The sequence below is a fragment of the Setaria viridis genome, chromosome 1, assembly GCF_005286985.2.
Source record: "Setaria viridis chromosome 1, Setaria_viridis_v4.0, whole genome shotgun sequence".
NCBI classification, from domain to species: Eukaryota; Viridiplantae; Streptophyta; class Magnoliopsida; order Poales; family Poaceae; genus Setaria; species Setaria viridis.
In genome coordinates this window covers 2,859,239-2,876,546 of record NC_048263.2, presented here as the reverse complement: position 1 = coordinate 2,876,546, position 17,308 = coordinate 2,859,239, and the positions used below count along the sequence as shown (strand labels likewise).

Here is a 17,308-nt window from a genome sequence, read left to right as displayed (position 1 = left end):
TTCAAATCACAAGAAGGATACTTGTATGTTTATTTGAACCATATAATGAATAGAACTACAGCAGAGAGTAACTACAATAGCTATGATAATCTTTTTTTTTATGCCCAACCATCTCAAAGTTCAGACAGCTAATGGTTAGCCCTGTCTAGGTCGCATTACATGTCGTAAAAAGGGAGAGGAAAAAAAGAACTTACATGAGCAGGTATCCATGTGACCTTTGGTGGAATTAGCATCAGCTGTTGCCTATATTCTTCTGCTTTTATCCTTCAGCTGCCTCCAGCTGCCAGTTTCGCTACAAGGCAGCTACTACAGTCATCATATCTTGGGGGCTTGGGGCCAAAAGCATTGCCATGATCATAATACATGCTACACATTTACTGAAGGACCCGAAGGAGGCAGTCCAGTATGGGCACCAAATATCTTGTGGATGATCACCGACTGCCTCTTTTCTTGGCCCCAACCATGGAATTGACAACATTTTCCTGCACCATATCCCCTTGTTGCATGTGAAAGGCCCAGGCTTTCACATCAAGCAAGAACAAAAGCAATTCAATCTTCTCTAGCATGTTCCCTATGCGTAATACATGTACAAGCTATTTGCGGCGGCACACGCAATGGAGTTCTCAGTTGGGTGCCATGCAAGATGAAGCAATTTTGTTGAAAGGTCATAAGAAATTCCATTGGCATCAACGCTTGTATTTTCTCCACCTGCACCATATGAGCTTAATGGTAAGAAGCAGGCTGGTTGGAATGTATACCAGGAGAAAAGAAGACAATCTAGCACATGTACATTTTTTTATTAGGGGGGGCACTTACCTCTCCTCACGGCACGGGTCAAAGAGGTCAGAGTCCGTGTAGGCCTTGCTGGATTAGACACCTGACGCCTGTGTATGGGTTTCCAATTCCAATAACAGAAATAGATGTTTAGCCAGTGCCAGGCTTGGAAAAATAGTTTGCAAGTAGAGTGCAAGTTGGTTTGGTGTCAACATCATGTTTCTATACCTACTGCTACATGGTCCTGGGTCACCTATATTGAATCTTGAATGTTTGGTTGCCCAACTAACTTTGACATAACATGCTCAATGCAAGTGAAATGTTCTCGCTTTGGTAGGTAGTTCCAAAGTGGGGAAAAAAGAATGTATGAAGCATCAAGCTAACTTGGAGCAGAAAATTAATTAATTGAGAAGCAAGGGGCTTATGAATTATTCCCTCCATGTTTAAATATATGATGTTTAGTACAAGTTAATTAGTTCATTGTCGTAATAGACTAACTAGTTTGTCCTAAACATCATATATTTAAAAATGGTACGAGTATCTTGAAATAGTCCACATTCAGGCAGAGTATAACTTAATTACTTAAACACACTTAACAACATATACGCTAATAATATTCGCAAGAGTTGACTAACCTCATGGGATTTCTGCTGGCTTCCAAAGTGGATGCCTCCGTACTTCCAGGAGCACAACCAAAAACACGAAACAAATTACTGCAATAATGGTGCCACAAGAGTTAACATATGGAAGTGTTGAATAGATCAACAGCTAGAAATCTTGCAGCTCATAAAGTGAGAATAAGAAGATACCTATAAGAACCAGTTGCAACACGGAGTCCATCACCACTGATACAACATTCAAATTTGTCAAAAATTGAATCATTCTCGTATAGATCACAAAGCTACAAAAGATGATGTTAAACAAAATGTTAGGTACAGCAGGTATTGGTATGGCTCTTTAATTCTCATTCAGATTGTAAAACTTCACCTTAGGCCTCAAGTATTCATGAACTTGGAAAGTTGCAACTGGACCCGAATCCATGTTTAGATCCCATAACTGAAGAAAGAAAAATAGTTAAATAAAATTCACAGTAGACATGCTTTTATATCGAAAGGCAAGGCAGCAATTCTTCATTCCTCAAATTTAGCGTGCAATTATTTAAATATTTGATAAAGAATCAATTGTATGAAAGGTGCAGACAAATTTTCATCATTGAAGGCTTAAAGAAAAAATTTATGGGTTCCTAGGCAATCAATTGGTTAACATCCCAAAATCAACACAAGATATCATTTGAATCAAGGGACCAAAACCATATTTATATGAAAGTGTGCTTAAAGAAAGTTGAAGCCAAACAATTTCCTCTCTATGATGTTACACTCAGATTATTCATAACATGGAAAGATGAACTCGATATGTTAAGACTTAAGACCTGGGTAGGTTCAAAAGAACAGTAGGAGATAAACATTTTGACAAGCGTTTCTGGTATCTGGTAATCAAATTGATGTTTTTAGCCACCTTAACAAACTTCATATAGAGACTAAAATGCTAAGAAACTCAACGAATGGAACATATAAGTCCGCTGCAAACCTTGAGAGTCATATAATCACGACTAAGAATATGCCTTCCATCCCTTGCAAACTTTATATCTGAAACTGATGCAATTATCTCTGTAAAAAAGGATCTTGATCCAGGTGCATCATGCTCCTCAAATCTGTACAAGATATCCCAGTTAAATCAGATAATAGCATGAAAAATTAGCAATATATTGACTTCAAATATATTAAGCACTGCCTTCCAACAATGATAAATGTTACTCAAGAAGCTCCAGGGAATTACTAACAGTTTAGCATGGTTGTCACACAGTGCTGACTGTCGCAGATCAATAAGCCGGATAGTACCCTTTGAGCTACTATATGCTAGTGTATTACAATGAGTTGGATGGAACTCCGCACATGTAATCACCTCTGAAATTTCACAGAATTATGCAATGGGTGTCACCAAATAAAAGAATGGAACCAGCAAGAATTGCATGAGAATAAATGAACACTGATGAAGATCTATTAACAGAAACAGCCAAAGGTGTCAGACAAGTCAACAAACAAATTTTTCTATCACAGATGCAAGAGTAGTAGTTTCGTTTTCGCACAGAGAAAGCTGATACATGTTATCTTCTGCATCTACTTATATAGTTTTTCCATAAAGCAACTACTGTGTTTCTGAATTTGTTACCTGAAAGAAACCAACTATCAACAGTTGACATAGAGCAAGAAAATCTACACAGAAGGAACTGCTAGATAGTATATCAACACATAGCTTCAGAGAGGTGATTGACTGATTGGTACAGAAGTTGGCAGGTTCAGAGAATTGGTTGCATTCCAAATTCATCTCCAATCTACACTCTCTATCATAGTAAAATTTGACCCCACCCAAATAGGAGTTACAGTAAGTAGATGCGATGCAGATAAGCAGATTTGCTACTCCAACCATATTGGAAGGTAGCAGGATGAAAAATGTATATATATCTTTATGACCATCAAGAGAACATTCATATCATGTAACACCTGCAGCATGGCAATGCTTGCAGGGTAAAACATGAAGGCACAAAAACCTTACAATGCTTACTTAGTGATGCATCCAAGTCCACTAATCAAGAACTCTAATGGACTGTCAACCTACGAGCTTAATAACATTTGCATGCTCAACATTTACAACAAACAGGCAGCTCACTCATAAACAGTTATCAGACTGAAAAGGTTTACCGGTTAGATCCTCCATGTTTGCAGGTTTCAAGTCGACAATATTAAAGCTCTGATTGCTAATTTCCAAATTCCAAAGGTTTACTCGCAGATCATCTGCTGATATGAATGTTTCGCCATCGCTGTGAGTAAAGCAAAGTGAGAAAATAGTACCACCACAGTAATCAACCCAGGCAGTAAAATATAAGTTCCAGAAAAGTCAGCCAGATGAAGTCATCCAAAGGAAAACATGTAGTAGTTCACATTACCCTCAACAGCGGTAACTTCTTATTGATCAAGAACAAATTATGCTTCTTTGGTTCGATCCAATTCAAAACCTTCTTGTGTTACATAGTCATTAAGCAGATTGCCTAGTACAGAAGGTGGCAATGCCACCAGAGAGGTTTCATTCACTATACACACAGTGTAGCTACTATGAAACATGCATCTATAAAACCAGATAAACCATGATCTCTCTTAGGCAATACAAACATTTTTTTGGGAAATACATATGAAATAAAAAGGGTTAAATCATGAAGTGGGGATGAACAGATGGAAACAGGAGAGGTGGGCAAGAAGGTCAAGCATTGCTATTACTATCTACATTTGGATATGCAGGGGACACTGGGGATGACTAGATGAAAAGGGAAGAAGAGAAGCAGCAGCGAAAGATTATGAACATGGCTTCACTCTTCAGTGTTTTGCAGTGGAATAGGCTGGACCCAACAAGCAAGAAAACTCCTTTGTTTGCTCTACATTTTGCTGAAATTTTTTCAAACCCCGCGGTCCACTGATTTCATGAAAAGAACTGCCAAGCTCAGCCTGTTATTTTCCCAGTCCAATTGTGTTAACAGTCTTTGAAGCAAACCGACCTGGGGAGGTCACTGGTTCTGTTTTTCCCCCATTTAAATACTTGTTTGGTCTGGTTTTGTAATTTTTAATTATGTTTAAATTGAGAGGTCCATTGAACTATGTCAAAAAGAGTATGCACTTAAAAACATATCAAAGAAGACAATACAGAAGGTAAAATAAACAATATGAAGGAAGACGAGAGACAAGCAAACTGCAAAAACTTCATTGCAGGTTAAAAAAAAGAGCGAATATTTTAGCAGATTTGACTAGACATCCATAAATCATGAAGGAAGCGAACCTATTATTTGAAATGGAATTAATATGGTAATCATGAGCATGTGCATATACACGTCGGCATCTCGCAACATGGTTTAAATCTTGCCCTGTAACCTGCATACATGGTAAGGGAAACTACTCAGACTTGTCTACTGATATTGTCTATAGTTTGTTAGAAAAACGTCTACTAGTATCATGTCATAAGAAAAAACACAATCGTATTGTATATGCAATGCATCATCCTGTACAGCACTAGAGATGATGGATAAAGTGGGTTGAGTACAACCACCACAGGCAAACGCAATGATGCGCATCCTCCAGGAGGAAATGACATATTGTTGTTTGGACTGTACAACTTTTCTGAGCATCCACCATTTGGAAGAAGAGCTTTGCAACTATTGGTACCCGGACTAGAACTTGAACCATTGCCTGAACTTTGGGAGGTATCCAAATTCATCACTGAAACTCGTTTCACTTTTTTCTCTTGAACCTACAGAATATCAAAGAACCAAGGCAACATCATTGCATAGATTATGCTTGCATTTGCCAATAACGAGAAAGTATAAAAATCCAAGCAATAGCAATGCACGATACTAAAACAGTAAAGAAGAAAATGCATGAATTGAGATCAGAAATTTTAACAGATAATGTTCATGAATATATTCCCGTTCATATGTGGAGAAAGACTCAGGGAAAAAATGTAAACCCACATTAAGGTGACATGAATATGTTTTGAACTAAATAATGGATATAACTCCTAGGCATGCAACTAATAAGTCTAATAGGTGAGCCATGAGGTCATAACCATAAACCAATGAGAAACTTCTTTTATCCATACCTTCCAATACTTGATTGTTTTGTCATTTGTAGACAAGAGAAAGAGTGCATTATTGGCTGTTTGGCACCACTTGATCTTGTTAATCTTCTCCTCTATTTCCAGACTTTTCAGGTAGTCAAACTACATGAATTGCACAGGAACCAAAATAAAAGATTAATAGTTTCGCATATACGACTACAACTAGCTTCACATAGGATGCAGCATGGAGTATGTACAATTTTATGTTGCCTTTTCTGGTAAACTAATCTGTAACCAAAGCTAAGGATATATTTTCCGGAGCTCATACAAACTCCCCCTAAGAGTCATTAAAAACTTTGGTACAAAGTAATGATCTGTAGAAGTGTAGTTACAGACTTACAGAGACTGTTAATATCTCTAATGTGTAACTTTGATCATTAATGTCATGCACTCATGCTATATGCTAGAGAATAAAAGAAAAAATTGATGTAACTTTCCATAACAAAACTACTAGGGTTTCTTTCATTTTTATATTAAAATTAAAATATACTTTTATGTGGCTAAAATATTATTGTGTAAAAAATATTAAATGCATTCTAAAAAATGGCCCTTACTCATGGATAACATATTGAAAATCCTGCAAGGAAGCCATGTTTTTGCACATTACTATCTGTAATTTCATAATTGGCAACCTAGTTGTTTGCTTCTAATGGTACATTGGTACAAATTAACTAGAATTTACTGCTAAGCAACGAATAACTCAGTTGATAAATTCGATTTAGCAGTTAAACTGTAAAAATGGAAAAGGAAAAAGTAGTCACTTCTTAGTACTCCTTCCATTTCTTTATAGCATGCATGCATCCCAACATCCAAACTTTGTGGTATTTGACTAACTATTTTTCGATACTATGATACAAAAAATCATATCATTGGATTCATATTCGAAAGCAGTTTCCAATTATCAAAATTTTAGTTCCATAGACACTAGACTAAGAGAAATTAGCAGCCAAAGTGTTGGAGACTGTGCCCAAGTTAAACCATGCCTTACATAATGAATTGGAGAGAGAGAAGCAAGCAAGAGAACATAATAAATGGGCATGAAGTCATGATGCAATTTCCTCCAAATTCGTTATGTAAAGTCCATCAATCACTTTTAAATTTGAACACACGATTCTTGTAGAAACTTGGCTACAAAACAAAGCATGCAGTGATATTTGATGTCGCATTTCCATAAAAATTCCTAGGAAATCATCCAAGTCAGATCTGGTTGAGACATACAGGTCACTGAAATTCATGAAAAGTTGAAACTGTTGCAACTTTAAGACCCACATACCTCAGGTTCATGACTCTGAAATTCAGTCCTGTAACGGAACTCGGGGTGCCTAGTGATCGGGTATTCTTGCCTCTCAAGTTCTCTTCGACTAGCACTCTGCATGTACATTAAAACTATGGGCACAGAGATTTAAGCAAGAAAAAATGCAGAACTTATATACAGAAGTACTTACATCCCCGGAGTCCGTCCTTTCGAATAAAACCACACGTCCACCTCTATCTCCAGTGGCAAGATGGTCGCCAGATTTGTCAAACTCAATTGAAGATATTATGTCCACTGAAACAAGTAACAATTTGACCAAGATACAAACTAAGTTGGCTGGTGAACAAATCAAACCATCAAACAAATATCAAGTGAAATGAATAAGACAAAAAATATATGGTAGCGTAGGACTATTTGTAGAACTATATAAAAAAAGCCTGCCTAACACTTTATATGAGCATCCAAACTGTACTTTCTCCCCTATGTATCAATCGCTTTGGTATCGAATTGCATTGTATAGTGAACAGGAGTACAGGACCACTAGAAGTTACTATGTTCCTGATGGGAGACTGCACATGGAAAACAACAGTTGAATAGTTGAAACAAGAGCATGATGAAGATGAGCGAGCAATGTCAACAGACTGCAAGACTGGAACTTAAACAGTAACATGCACCCTCAATTTAAATAGGCTAAGGTTATAGGTTACTAGGAAAAGGAATCACAACAGTGATCAAGCTTTTCATAGTCATAAAATGTGGGGTCTTAGAGGTGTATATAGATGAAAAATTGCTATTCCTCTACAAGTATAATATTCAAATAAACACCATTTCAACACAAAACCACAGCAAAACTGAAACCCAAATGAAAAAGCTACACCATTGTTCATAAGGCGTTGAGGCAAGGTACGGCACCCTATGCCTAGGCGAGGCGAGGCGAAGCCATATACCCACGTAAAAACAGCAAATTAACAGCATAATGGAGTAAAGAAATGAGAAAGAAAAAAGAGGAAGGAGAAAAGGGGAAGGAGAAGATAAGGCCCAGCCCATAACTACTCATCTCCAGTTAGCCCATCTGATCTGAACCCACAACGTCAATTTCTCCTTTTCAAGTCTTCGTGTATCTCCGCCACTGCTCGTTCGGACCCTTCCCGTTCCTCTCTCGCAGCAGCGCCGACGCTCCTCCCTGCCGCCCCCAAGCCTCTCTGCCTGCAACACACCCCAGATGGAATGCCGCCGCCTCACCATGCAGATGACTGCCGCCGCCAGCGCTCCCCTGCAGATCAATTGATGCCGTCGGCACTCCCCTATATCGACTGCCGCCGCAGCTGACTGGAGGCGATGATGCCCTGGCCCAACGGTGCCAAATCTGGCAGGGACAGCAGCTTCTTGCCGTTGGTGATCAGTCTTATTCCTCTCTTCCTCTTCTCCCACCCTCCCTGCCTCTTATCCCTCCCTGCCTTCCTTTCACTGAAATAGGCATGGCGTCCAGGACGCCTTGCCCCCCAGGAGCGCTTCGACGCCTTACGAACCATGAGCTACACATGATCCCACGCATGCCTAAAGAGCAAGACCCAGGGGGAAGTCAAGTAAACTGACAGCAAGCATCCTTTCTGCACTCAACATACTTCTCAAGTCTCAAATGCTCAGGATGTTATGGCGCAGCTTAATCTTTATAGCAAATAACAGAAGACGTAGAGCTCAAAACCAATGATAAACCCCTGCTACCCAGGATATTCCAGAAGACTGACTGAATACTGTAGACTCCTTTGCAGCATTACTGTAGACTCCTCTGCATCAAACTTATGGTCTGTGCAGCCAGACGCCAGAAGCTCATAAATTTACTACTAGATTATCCTAAGACAATAAGAAAACCCCAAGGAAATCAAGTGCCCAATCCCCAACAGATCACGAGAATACAAGTTTGAATTTTTAAACAATGTGCTAGCATACTGTGTTGTATAGCACCGGCAATATTTTCTACAAATTCACCCTGCATTCCTACTTCAATGCAGCTCCTGATGCATATAAACGTTTGCCAAATAATGAGCACATCTATTCTCAGAGCACAACAATCTGTTGGAGTTAAATTACATGGCAACATGAACTAATTACTTGAACCAGACACAGTTAAAACGTGTACCAAAACATAGGCACATAGCTGCTTTGCCTGCTCAAACAGTCCTCAATCTCAGCTAAGACCCTGTAAGCATAACACTTCCTACAACGCAACAAACAGAAAGCTTGAACACCCAAATCACTGCAAAAGCCTCCCCACGGTTCACCGCTGCCCGCGCGGCCCATCGAACCGGCGGCAATCCCCGGACACCCGTGGCGCCGAAACAGATGGCACCGATAAACCCACCGGGCCGAGCAGATCTCGCGAGGGCGCGACGGAACTGAGAGGAGCCCGAGAGGCCGGCGGAGGGGTTTCATTACCTTCCTGCACATCCTCGCCCGCCGCGCGCTCGCCGAAGACCTGCGCGAACCGCCACTCCAGCTCCTGCTGCTGCGCCGACTCCGCCGCCGCCTCGGGGCGGTCGTCGGAGGACATGGGCTCCCGCTCCATGGGCGCCGCGCTCCCGCCGCCGTCACGACACCATGGCTGCGAGGGGATCTCGGCGGGGAGGGATCTCGGGGTGCAGGAGTCGGGCGGGCTCCGGGAGGTCCGCGGGGGCGGGGAAGGTTCTAGAAGAATGGCGGGGGAGGCGGGCGGCGGGGATCGAGGGGCCGAGGGGGTGGGGAGGGGACTGGGGCGTGGGGGAGCGCGTGCTGCAGCGGGGATGTGGGGAGGCAGCGAGCGAGGGCGAGTTGATCCCGTGTATTGTTTTGTTTGCGCCCTTTTTTTCCTCTCCTGTTCTTGTCTGCGGGATGGCGACATTTTCGCGTTCGTCCCCGGAGAATGTACGAATTTGTCTCCGGACGTCCGTGCTGCTAGATCTTAGCACTTGTCGGGCCGGGCAGAAAAAATCCAGATTATTTCGGGGTCGAAAATTTGTGCCATAACCATCCCACGAACGTCTTGCTCTTTTTTTTTTGCTGGACTTCCCTTTTCTTTTTTAACTTGAAAATAAATCAAATAAATTATTTGGACGGTTCGGGCCGACTCGAAATTTTTTCAAGGTTGGTCCCATAGGAGTTGATTGGCTAGTTGTATCCAGCTTGACCAAGATCGCTGGGTGCAGGTTTGTTTTGATTTGGTTGCTTGGATAAGGAGTCAGGCACGGTTCAGGGATGCAAAAATGCAAAATGCAGTGCTGAGCCTGACTCTCCAGATGCCCATAAAATTGGCATTTCTCTAGAGCTAAGCTCTAACGATGCAAGGTGCGCGCGCAGCGTGAGGTAAAAAGCTCTGGATGTGTACACAAGCAGGTAACCAATAAGTGTCTCACAACAACTAGGCTCGATGGAAGCAAGCAACCAATCAGCGTCACGCGCGCATGCTTTGAGCCTGGCCAGCGCGGGCCTAGCTCGTAGGCACGAGCCACAATCCGCTCCACAAAAACCAATCACGCCATAGCAGCTGTGGGTGGCCAATTCCCTGGCTCGGGTTGGGTTGGGCCAAAAATGCTCGGTTCCGCGTGCTACTAAGGGCAGTCGCAACGAATCGACAAGAATGTGCTAGTACCACGTCACGTTTTCACTTACGTGGAGGTGAGAGAAAATAGGAGATAGAAAGGGATGTCACTAGTTCTAACGCGAGCTGATAGCACATCTCTTCACGTCGAGCAGGCCTCATACGTCTCATCTCCACAAGATTTAATTAATACAATCGCCAACCAAGGAATACAAAAACGAAACAATCACCAACGTCGGCTTGGCTTCGCAAACTCATAGCCGTGTGCCGTATTGCCGTGTGCTCGCCACCGCCATGCAAGCTAGCAAGTCTGCACCCGCGCACTGCAAGCATGCAAGCAGCGAGTGCCTCACGGCTCTAGCAGCGAATCATCGCATGGCTAGCTGCTGCAAAACATGAAACCGACAAACCGTCATACCCGTTGGTTTGTAAACCGCCCAGTGGACGCCCTCCCAGCCTGGTTCGGGTTTTAACCAAAGACGGGTAAAACCGGACCATGTACACCAAAGCCTTCCTGTCCTGTCTTCTTGTTCACCTCCCTCGCCTTGGCCCCTATGCTAGCACAGCCACGCTTCAGCATGAGGTGCATCACAGGATGGTACACACGAAAACAAAATATAGGAACTGAATAAAAAAGAGTGATAAGAAAACTTTCCATTAGGCCCCACCTCTTAATTAGTTCCTCCGAAACTATTATCGAATGAGCTATTTTGCAGGAATTTCATGGATTGGTAAAAATTCAATCCTTTGCTGCCAAGGGTTTTATAGGAAAAAGTTTCCTATAGAAGCCAAATCCTCTAAAAATTAAATATAGTTAAAACTTAAACTAAGATATCCCTAAAACGTTTTGGAGTAACTTTTTCAACTCCCAGCATACTATTTCATTTCAAGAATAGTTCCCAAACCACACAAACTACTATTCGGTAGGCTCCGCGCAACATTGTGACTAGTCTCCTCTGTTCCATCTGCCTTCATTCCAATTCCACAGCACTCTATGTCGTTTCTAGTACCACTCCCCATGGATGTTGAATGATCTAGTTTTTTCATTGCAATTTTAAAAATAAAAGGAGTAAATATGAAAATGTATACTTGGCTATTTCTAGGTGTGTGTTAATTAATCTCTCTTTGAAAAACAAGATATTGAGCAAGTAGAAACCTGCATTAGTAAAAGAATAATTTTTAAGTACTAGAAGAATAATTTAGCAAACAACAAGTTCGTCGAAACAAGAGAGAGCATTAGTGCTCCATTATAATGTCTATCACAGAAGGAGAAGACAAATGAGTGGCTAGCTAATGCAGTTGATGCTAACGTGCTTTGTCACTAGTAGCATAACCAATGTTTTAGTAATCTAGGTTATATGGGTCATCATATTTAATTAGGTACACTAATACGTCATGAAAACCAAGTGAAACTATTTTGCAAGTCCATTATCTACATCATGGTTTGCCTTGTTCTATCCCTCCATCCTCATGACCCAAAACTAGAAAAAACCATGGATAGTATGCATATGGGAGCATTGTGCTAGGTGGTGGATGTTGAGATCCGGGTGGATGGGGGCGGCAATGAGATGTAGGTGGTGTGGCCTGGTGCGTGAGGATGCCACCAACTACAGGTGATGACCAATGGCAAGGAATTCTATGCGAGATACATAGGGATGGCAACGGGACCTGATCCCCGATTCCCCGTGGGGAATTCCCCTATTAGGGGACGGGGATGGTAAGAAATTGATCCCCACGAGGATCTAATCGAGGCTAAAGTGGTCCTCATCAGGGATGGCGGGGGCAGGATGATACACCATCCCCTGTTCCCGATTCCCCGCAGCCCTGCTTCAATACATAGAATGTTGCATCCTGGCCTAGAAGCCCACGAGAACGAGGCCCAATAACATAGGTATATAAGAACTTCCAAACCCTAGCTCACCCTCAGTCACTCACTTACTCCCTCACCCCGGCCACCCACCAGGCGCCCAGGCTGCCACCCCCTCTGGCCCTCAAACGCCCTCTACTTGCTAATCTACCACCGCTCCCAATCATGTCGCCGATGGCCGCTGGCCCCACCGCCCCGCTCCCTCTCCTTGGTAGCCGACGCCGCCGGCCCCTTGTAGCTGCTGTTGCGAAGCTCGTGGTCGACGCCGAGAACCTACGCTCCGGCGGCCAGCGAAGCTGCACCCAGACCTTGAGCTCTAGATCCCGCGCCCCTTTGAGGTCCGACTGCGACGGACTGCCATGGATTCGTCCTCCGTACTGCTGAGCTCCGATGGCAACAAGTGAGAGCACCCAACAAACTCATCTCCTTGCACACTGCACGTAGGTCTCGACTCTCGATGTCGTCGTCTAGTTTGCTCGTCTTCCTTCCATGGCTGCGTCTTGAATGGTGAGTGACTAACCCACGTCCGACTGACCTCGCAAGGGACACTACCTCGGACTCGGACTGGCCACTACTTGCTGCAAGCACTGCAGCAACCGCGCCCGCCATCATGCCTGCCGCCGCAGCCGCTGTCGTGCCTATTGTTGGTAGTGTCGTTGTGTCGCGTGTTCTGCCTGCTGCCTCTTTTGGTGCCGGCCACTCTTCTGGCTCCAACGCAAAGGCACGCGCCCCTTTGAGGTCCGACTGTGACGGACTGCCATGGATTCGTCCTCTGTACTGATGAGCTCCGATGGCAACAAGTGAGAGCACCCAACAAACTCATCTCCTTGCACACTGCACGTAGGTCTCGACTCTCGATGTCGTCGTCTAGTTTGCTCGTCTTCCTTCCATGGCTGCGTCTTGAATGGTGAGTGACTAACCCATGTCCGACCGACCACACAAGGGACACTACCTTGGACTCAGACTGGCCACTACTTGCTGCAAGCACTGCAGCAACCGCGCCCGCCATCATGCCTGCCGCCGCAGCCGCTGTCGTGCCTATTGTTGGTAGCGTCGTTGTGTCGCGTGTTCTGCCTGCTGCCTCTTTTGGTGGCGGCCACTCTTCTGGCTCCAACGCAAAGGCACGCCACCAGCCACTAAAGTCTCTTGCAAAAAGCACCACCACCAAGACGAAGAGCCGTCTTGCTATTAAAGGAGCTTCTTCTGCTCCGACAACTCCAGAAGCTTCATCTTCAGGCGGCGCTGGCTGTTACAATCGTTGGGGTTTGATTTCAAGCACGATATGCATGTTTTATATTTTAGTTCCTTTTATTCTTAAGAATATAGCACATGCTAATGTCTGATTGTTAGCATCTGTTTCCTTTTTTTATCAGCATGTGGTTCTGAATGTCTGATTGTTAGCATCTGTTCCCTTTTTTTTATCATCATGTGGTTCTGAATCTGATTGTTGTATGGTTAAATTAGTGTGCTTAGCAAATGAAAATGGTTATTTTTATATCGCATATTGTTTGTGGTGATGTTAGGGCTGAAAGCCTTCATTGCCACAAGCAGCTTGGAGGGAAAAGCAGGAATGGAACCACACATCTTCATGACCATTTGAAGATCTGCACACTAAAAAAGATCAAGCTGGCAGGACAAAGCACAACACTTGCACAATCTTCTTTGAGGTTCACATCACAGGAGGGAGGGAAGGTATCTGTTTAGAACTACACATTTGATCCAGAAGTAGCTAAGAAGGAGCTTGTTGCCATGATCATTCTGCATGAGTATCCTTTATGTATGGTTGATCATGTTGGATTTAGAAGGTTTGCACGACACTTGCACAATCTTCTTTGAGGTTCACATCACAGGAGGGAGGGAAGGTATCTGTTTAGAACTACACATTTGATCCAGAAGTAGCTAAGAAGGAGCTTGTTGCCATGATCATTCTGCATGAGTATCCTTTATCTATGGTTGATCATGTTGGATTTAGAAGGTTTGTGAGTGCACTACAACCTTTATTCAAGATTGGGACTTGTAACACTATTAGGTATATAATGTCTTCCTATTTGTGTACTAAATTACTTCATTTCTTGCTGACTTGTTGTATGATTTAGAATCTAATTGCAATTTTCTATGTGTAGGAAGGAGATTATGGATGATTATAAGGAAGAAAAGAAAAAGGCCCTATCCTACATGGCTGCAACTAAGTCAAGAGTTGCTATTACTATAGACATGTGGACCTCTGAGAACCAAAAAAGAGGGTGCATGGCTGTCACAACCCATTTCATAGATGATTCATGGACACTTAGAAACAATCATGAGGTATGTCATGCTAAGTTACTCGATTTGCTGCTGTCATCTTTGATTCAGAATCTAATTGGAGTTCTCTATGTGTAGATTCATATATGTGCCTGTGTGTAGATTCATATATGTGCCTGCTCCACACACTGCTGAAGTAAGTTGTGATGAGCTTTATGAAGCACTATTCGAGTGGAACCTTGATGAGAAGATCTCAACTTAAACTTTTGATAATTGCACCACAAATGACAAGGTAATTCCTGAGCTCATCAAGAAGATAACTAAGCCTAAGCTGATGTTGGAGGGGAAATTGTTGCATATGCGTTGTGCTGCCCACATACTTAACTTGATAGTGAAGGATGGGTTAGAGGTGATAAAAGATTCAATTGGCAAAATTCGTGAAAGTGTTGCCTTTTGGACAGCCACACCTAAAAGGGTAGAGAGATTTGAAGAAATTGCTAAGCATGTCAAAGTGAAAGTGGAACTCAAGTTAGGCATTGATTGCAAAACTTGGTGGAATTCTACCTACAAGATGCTTAGTATTGCTTTATCTTACAAGGCTATTTTTTACCATGCAAAATGTGTTGAGAAGCTATTTAATTGTGCTCCTAATGAAGAAGAATGGGATCTTGCTAGAGCCATAGTTTGTAGGCTCAAGATGTTTAATGATATCACTACAGTATTTTCTAGAACAAATTATGTGACTGCTAATGTCCAACTCCTTAAAATGTGTGAGGTTAAGGAGAAAATTAGGCAGTGGGGTGCATGTGGCAATCCTGTTATAGCACATATGTCATCTGAAATGATTGAAAAGTTTGACAAGTATGATTGCAATTTTCTATGTGTAGGAAGGAGATTATGGATGCTTATAAGGAAGAAAAGAAAAGGGACCTATCCTACATGGCTGCAACTAAGTCAAGAGTTGCTATTACTACAGACATGTGGACCTCTGAGAACCAGAAAAGAGGGTACATCGCTGTCACAACCCATTTCATAGATGATTCATGGACACTTAGAAATATTATTGAGGGATATGGGTACCCCATGGGTCCCTACCGACCAGGATACTGGCTGGACCTGACAAGTGGGCCTGCCCGACCAAGGCGTGTGGGCCGAGGATATGAAGATACTTGGAGTACACGCCAAGGAAATCAGACAGTTCAAATCTACCCGGATATCGTGAAACACGTATTGTAGTCCGACTCAGATTACCTTCCATGTAACTACCGAGTAGATTAGATTCAAACTGACTTGTAACCCTAGCTTGTCAACATATATAAGGCGGCTAAGGGAGCCTCCCGAGGGCATCGAATCATACCAACAATACAATTTACCAGAATACAAGACGTAGGGTATTACTCTCCGGAGACCCGAACCTGTCTAAAACCCTTGTGTCCCTTGTGTTCTCGCGATCACCTTCGAGTTCTTGGTTTCACAATCGCCCTCACCTATAAATCAACCACTTCGGTAACCCCCATGTGGACTGTCGGGCTTATAAATCCGACAGTTGGCATGCCAGGTAGGGGGGATTGTGAGATCCTCCTAGTGACCTCGATGGCATCCTGCCCCAATGTTGTTTTCCCCGAGAGCACGGAGGACTACCTCGCCAACTCGATCCAGATTCGTTTCAAGACCATGCCAGCGGATTCCGATCCGGCCGCTTCTTTCGACGACTCGGCATCCTCCGTCAACTCGGCGTCCAGTGCCAGCTTAGCTTCTGTCGGATCGGCCTCGACGGGACAAGTTCTCCACCCAAGGATCATCATGCCACTTGCCCAGCAGGTCGGCGATCTCTCTCTCTCTCTCTCTCTCTCTCTCTCCAAGAGGGTTCCAGATCTACTTGCTATCGTGCGCCCACCCATGCCCTCCGACCTGATGGGGCTAGATCACATCAGCTACACTATTGCTGAGTGTATAGATCTATCTAAGGCGGCGCTACGCTCAACAAGGTCGGTGTAGGGTCTGTCCCGCGTCCCCTTTGGTCTGCGGAACTCAGCTGCCGTGTACTCCGCCAAACTCGACCAGGCTTTCCAGATCCAATCTGGAGACCCGCTTGAACCCACCCAGTTTTCGGACTATGGTGAATTCCAGGTGCCCCGCATCGTCCTGACGCCAAACCCCTATGGAAGCGACGACGAGAGCAACTCCTCCTCGCCAAATTTTGAAACTTTCATGGCCTCCGCTGACGAGCCACCCTGGGATGGTGAAACTTATTCTCAGGAAGGACCTGTCGCAAAGCTAGAAACCAGAACCATGCGACACGGCGCCAACAGGAGTAAGCCAATGTCCAGAAGCAACCCGCTGCTAACGCGGAGGTAGTAGGTGACCAACACCAATCACCGCGCAATGACGCGTGACAAAGCCGACTAGGGCGGTGCCTGGGACAGATACAGGCGCCCTGCATGCGCCCGTAATCTACTAGCCGACCTCGAGGAGGTTGGCCACAATGTCTTCACCACACCCCAGGCCAACCTGAGGGTTGCTTTCGCTGAACTGGAAAACCTTCTAGACTCGGAGCAGATGCAGCGAATCCGAGCGCGTATCCATGTCACCAACGCTTAGATCAAGGAGCGGGCCCACAGCGGGTCCGCACACTCTCAGTCCACAGCTACCCGGCACTCTCGGAGCCGATCCGAGCATAGCAGATTCGACCACCGCCGAGGCGACCGCGCGGGAGGTCGACTTGAGCCAATCCATGAAGAAGAGGTGGAGCAGAACGCCAACCCACCTGCCAATGACAACGCCAACAACGACAACCGATGCCGCGGTAGGAGAGGCGATGCTGAGGGCCATGCCAGACAAGGTCGGCAATGTGACCTCTGTGAAGAATTGCGCGATC

The 17,308-nt window shown here is 44.0% G+C and overlaps 1 protein-coding gene across 2 annotated transcripts; it reads right to left on the bottom strand.

Annotated features, from left to right (window-relative positions):
• Positions 1-9,439, bottom strand: LOC117841592 (serine/threonine protein phosphatase 2A 55 kDa regulatory subunit B beta isoform). Of its 2 annotated transcripts, XM_034722018.2 has the most exons (14): positions 9,185-9,439; positions 6,939-7,042; positions 6,767-6,862; positions 5,476-5,595; positions 4,924-5,127; positions 4,660-4,751; positions 3,534-3,652; positions 2,615-2,738; positions 2,362-2,485; positions 1,762-1,830; positions 1,584-1,675; positions 1,410-1,487; positions 817-884; positions 1-708 (listed from the first exon to the last, which is right to left on the bottom strand). In XM_034722018.2, the coding sequence occupies exons 1-14, from the start codon at positions 9,312-9,314 to the stop codon at positions 572-574; spliced, it is 1,557 nt and encodes a 518-aa protein (XP_034577909.1). In that variant the 5' UTR covers positions 9,315-9,439; the 3' UTR covers positions 1-571. The 2 variants fall into 2 exon arrangements, with proteins under 2 accessions (XP_034577909.1, XP_034577917.1); XM_034722026.2 differs by lacking the exons at positions 6,767-6,862; positions 6,939-7,042; positions 9,185-9,439 and adding an exon at positions 6,482-6,621.
• Between the last annotated feature and the right edge of the window lie 7,869 nt (positions 9,440-17,308).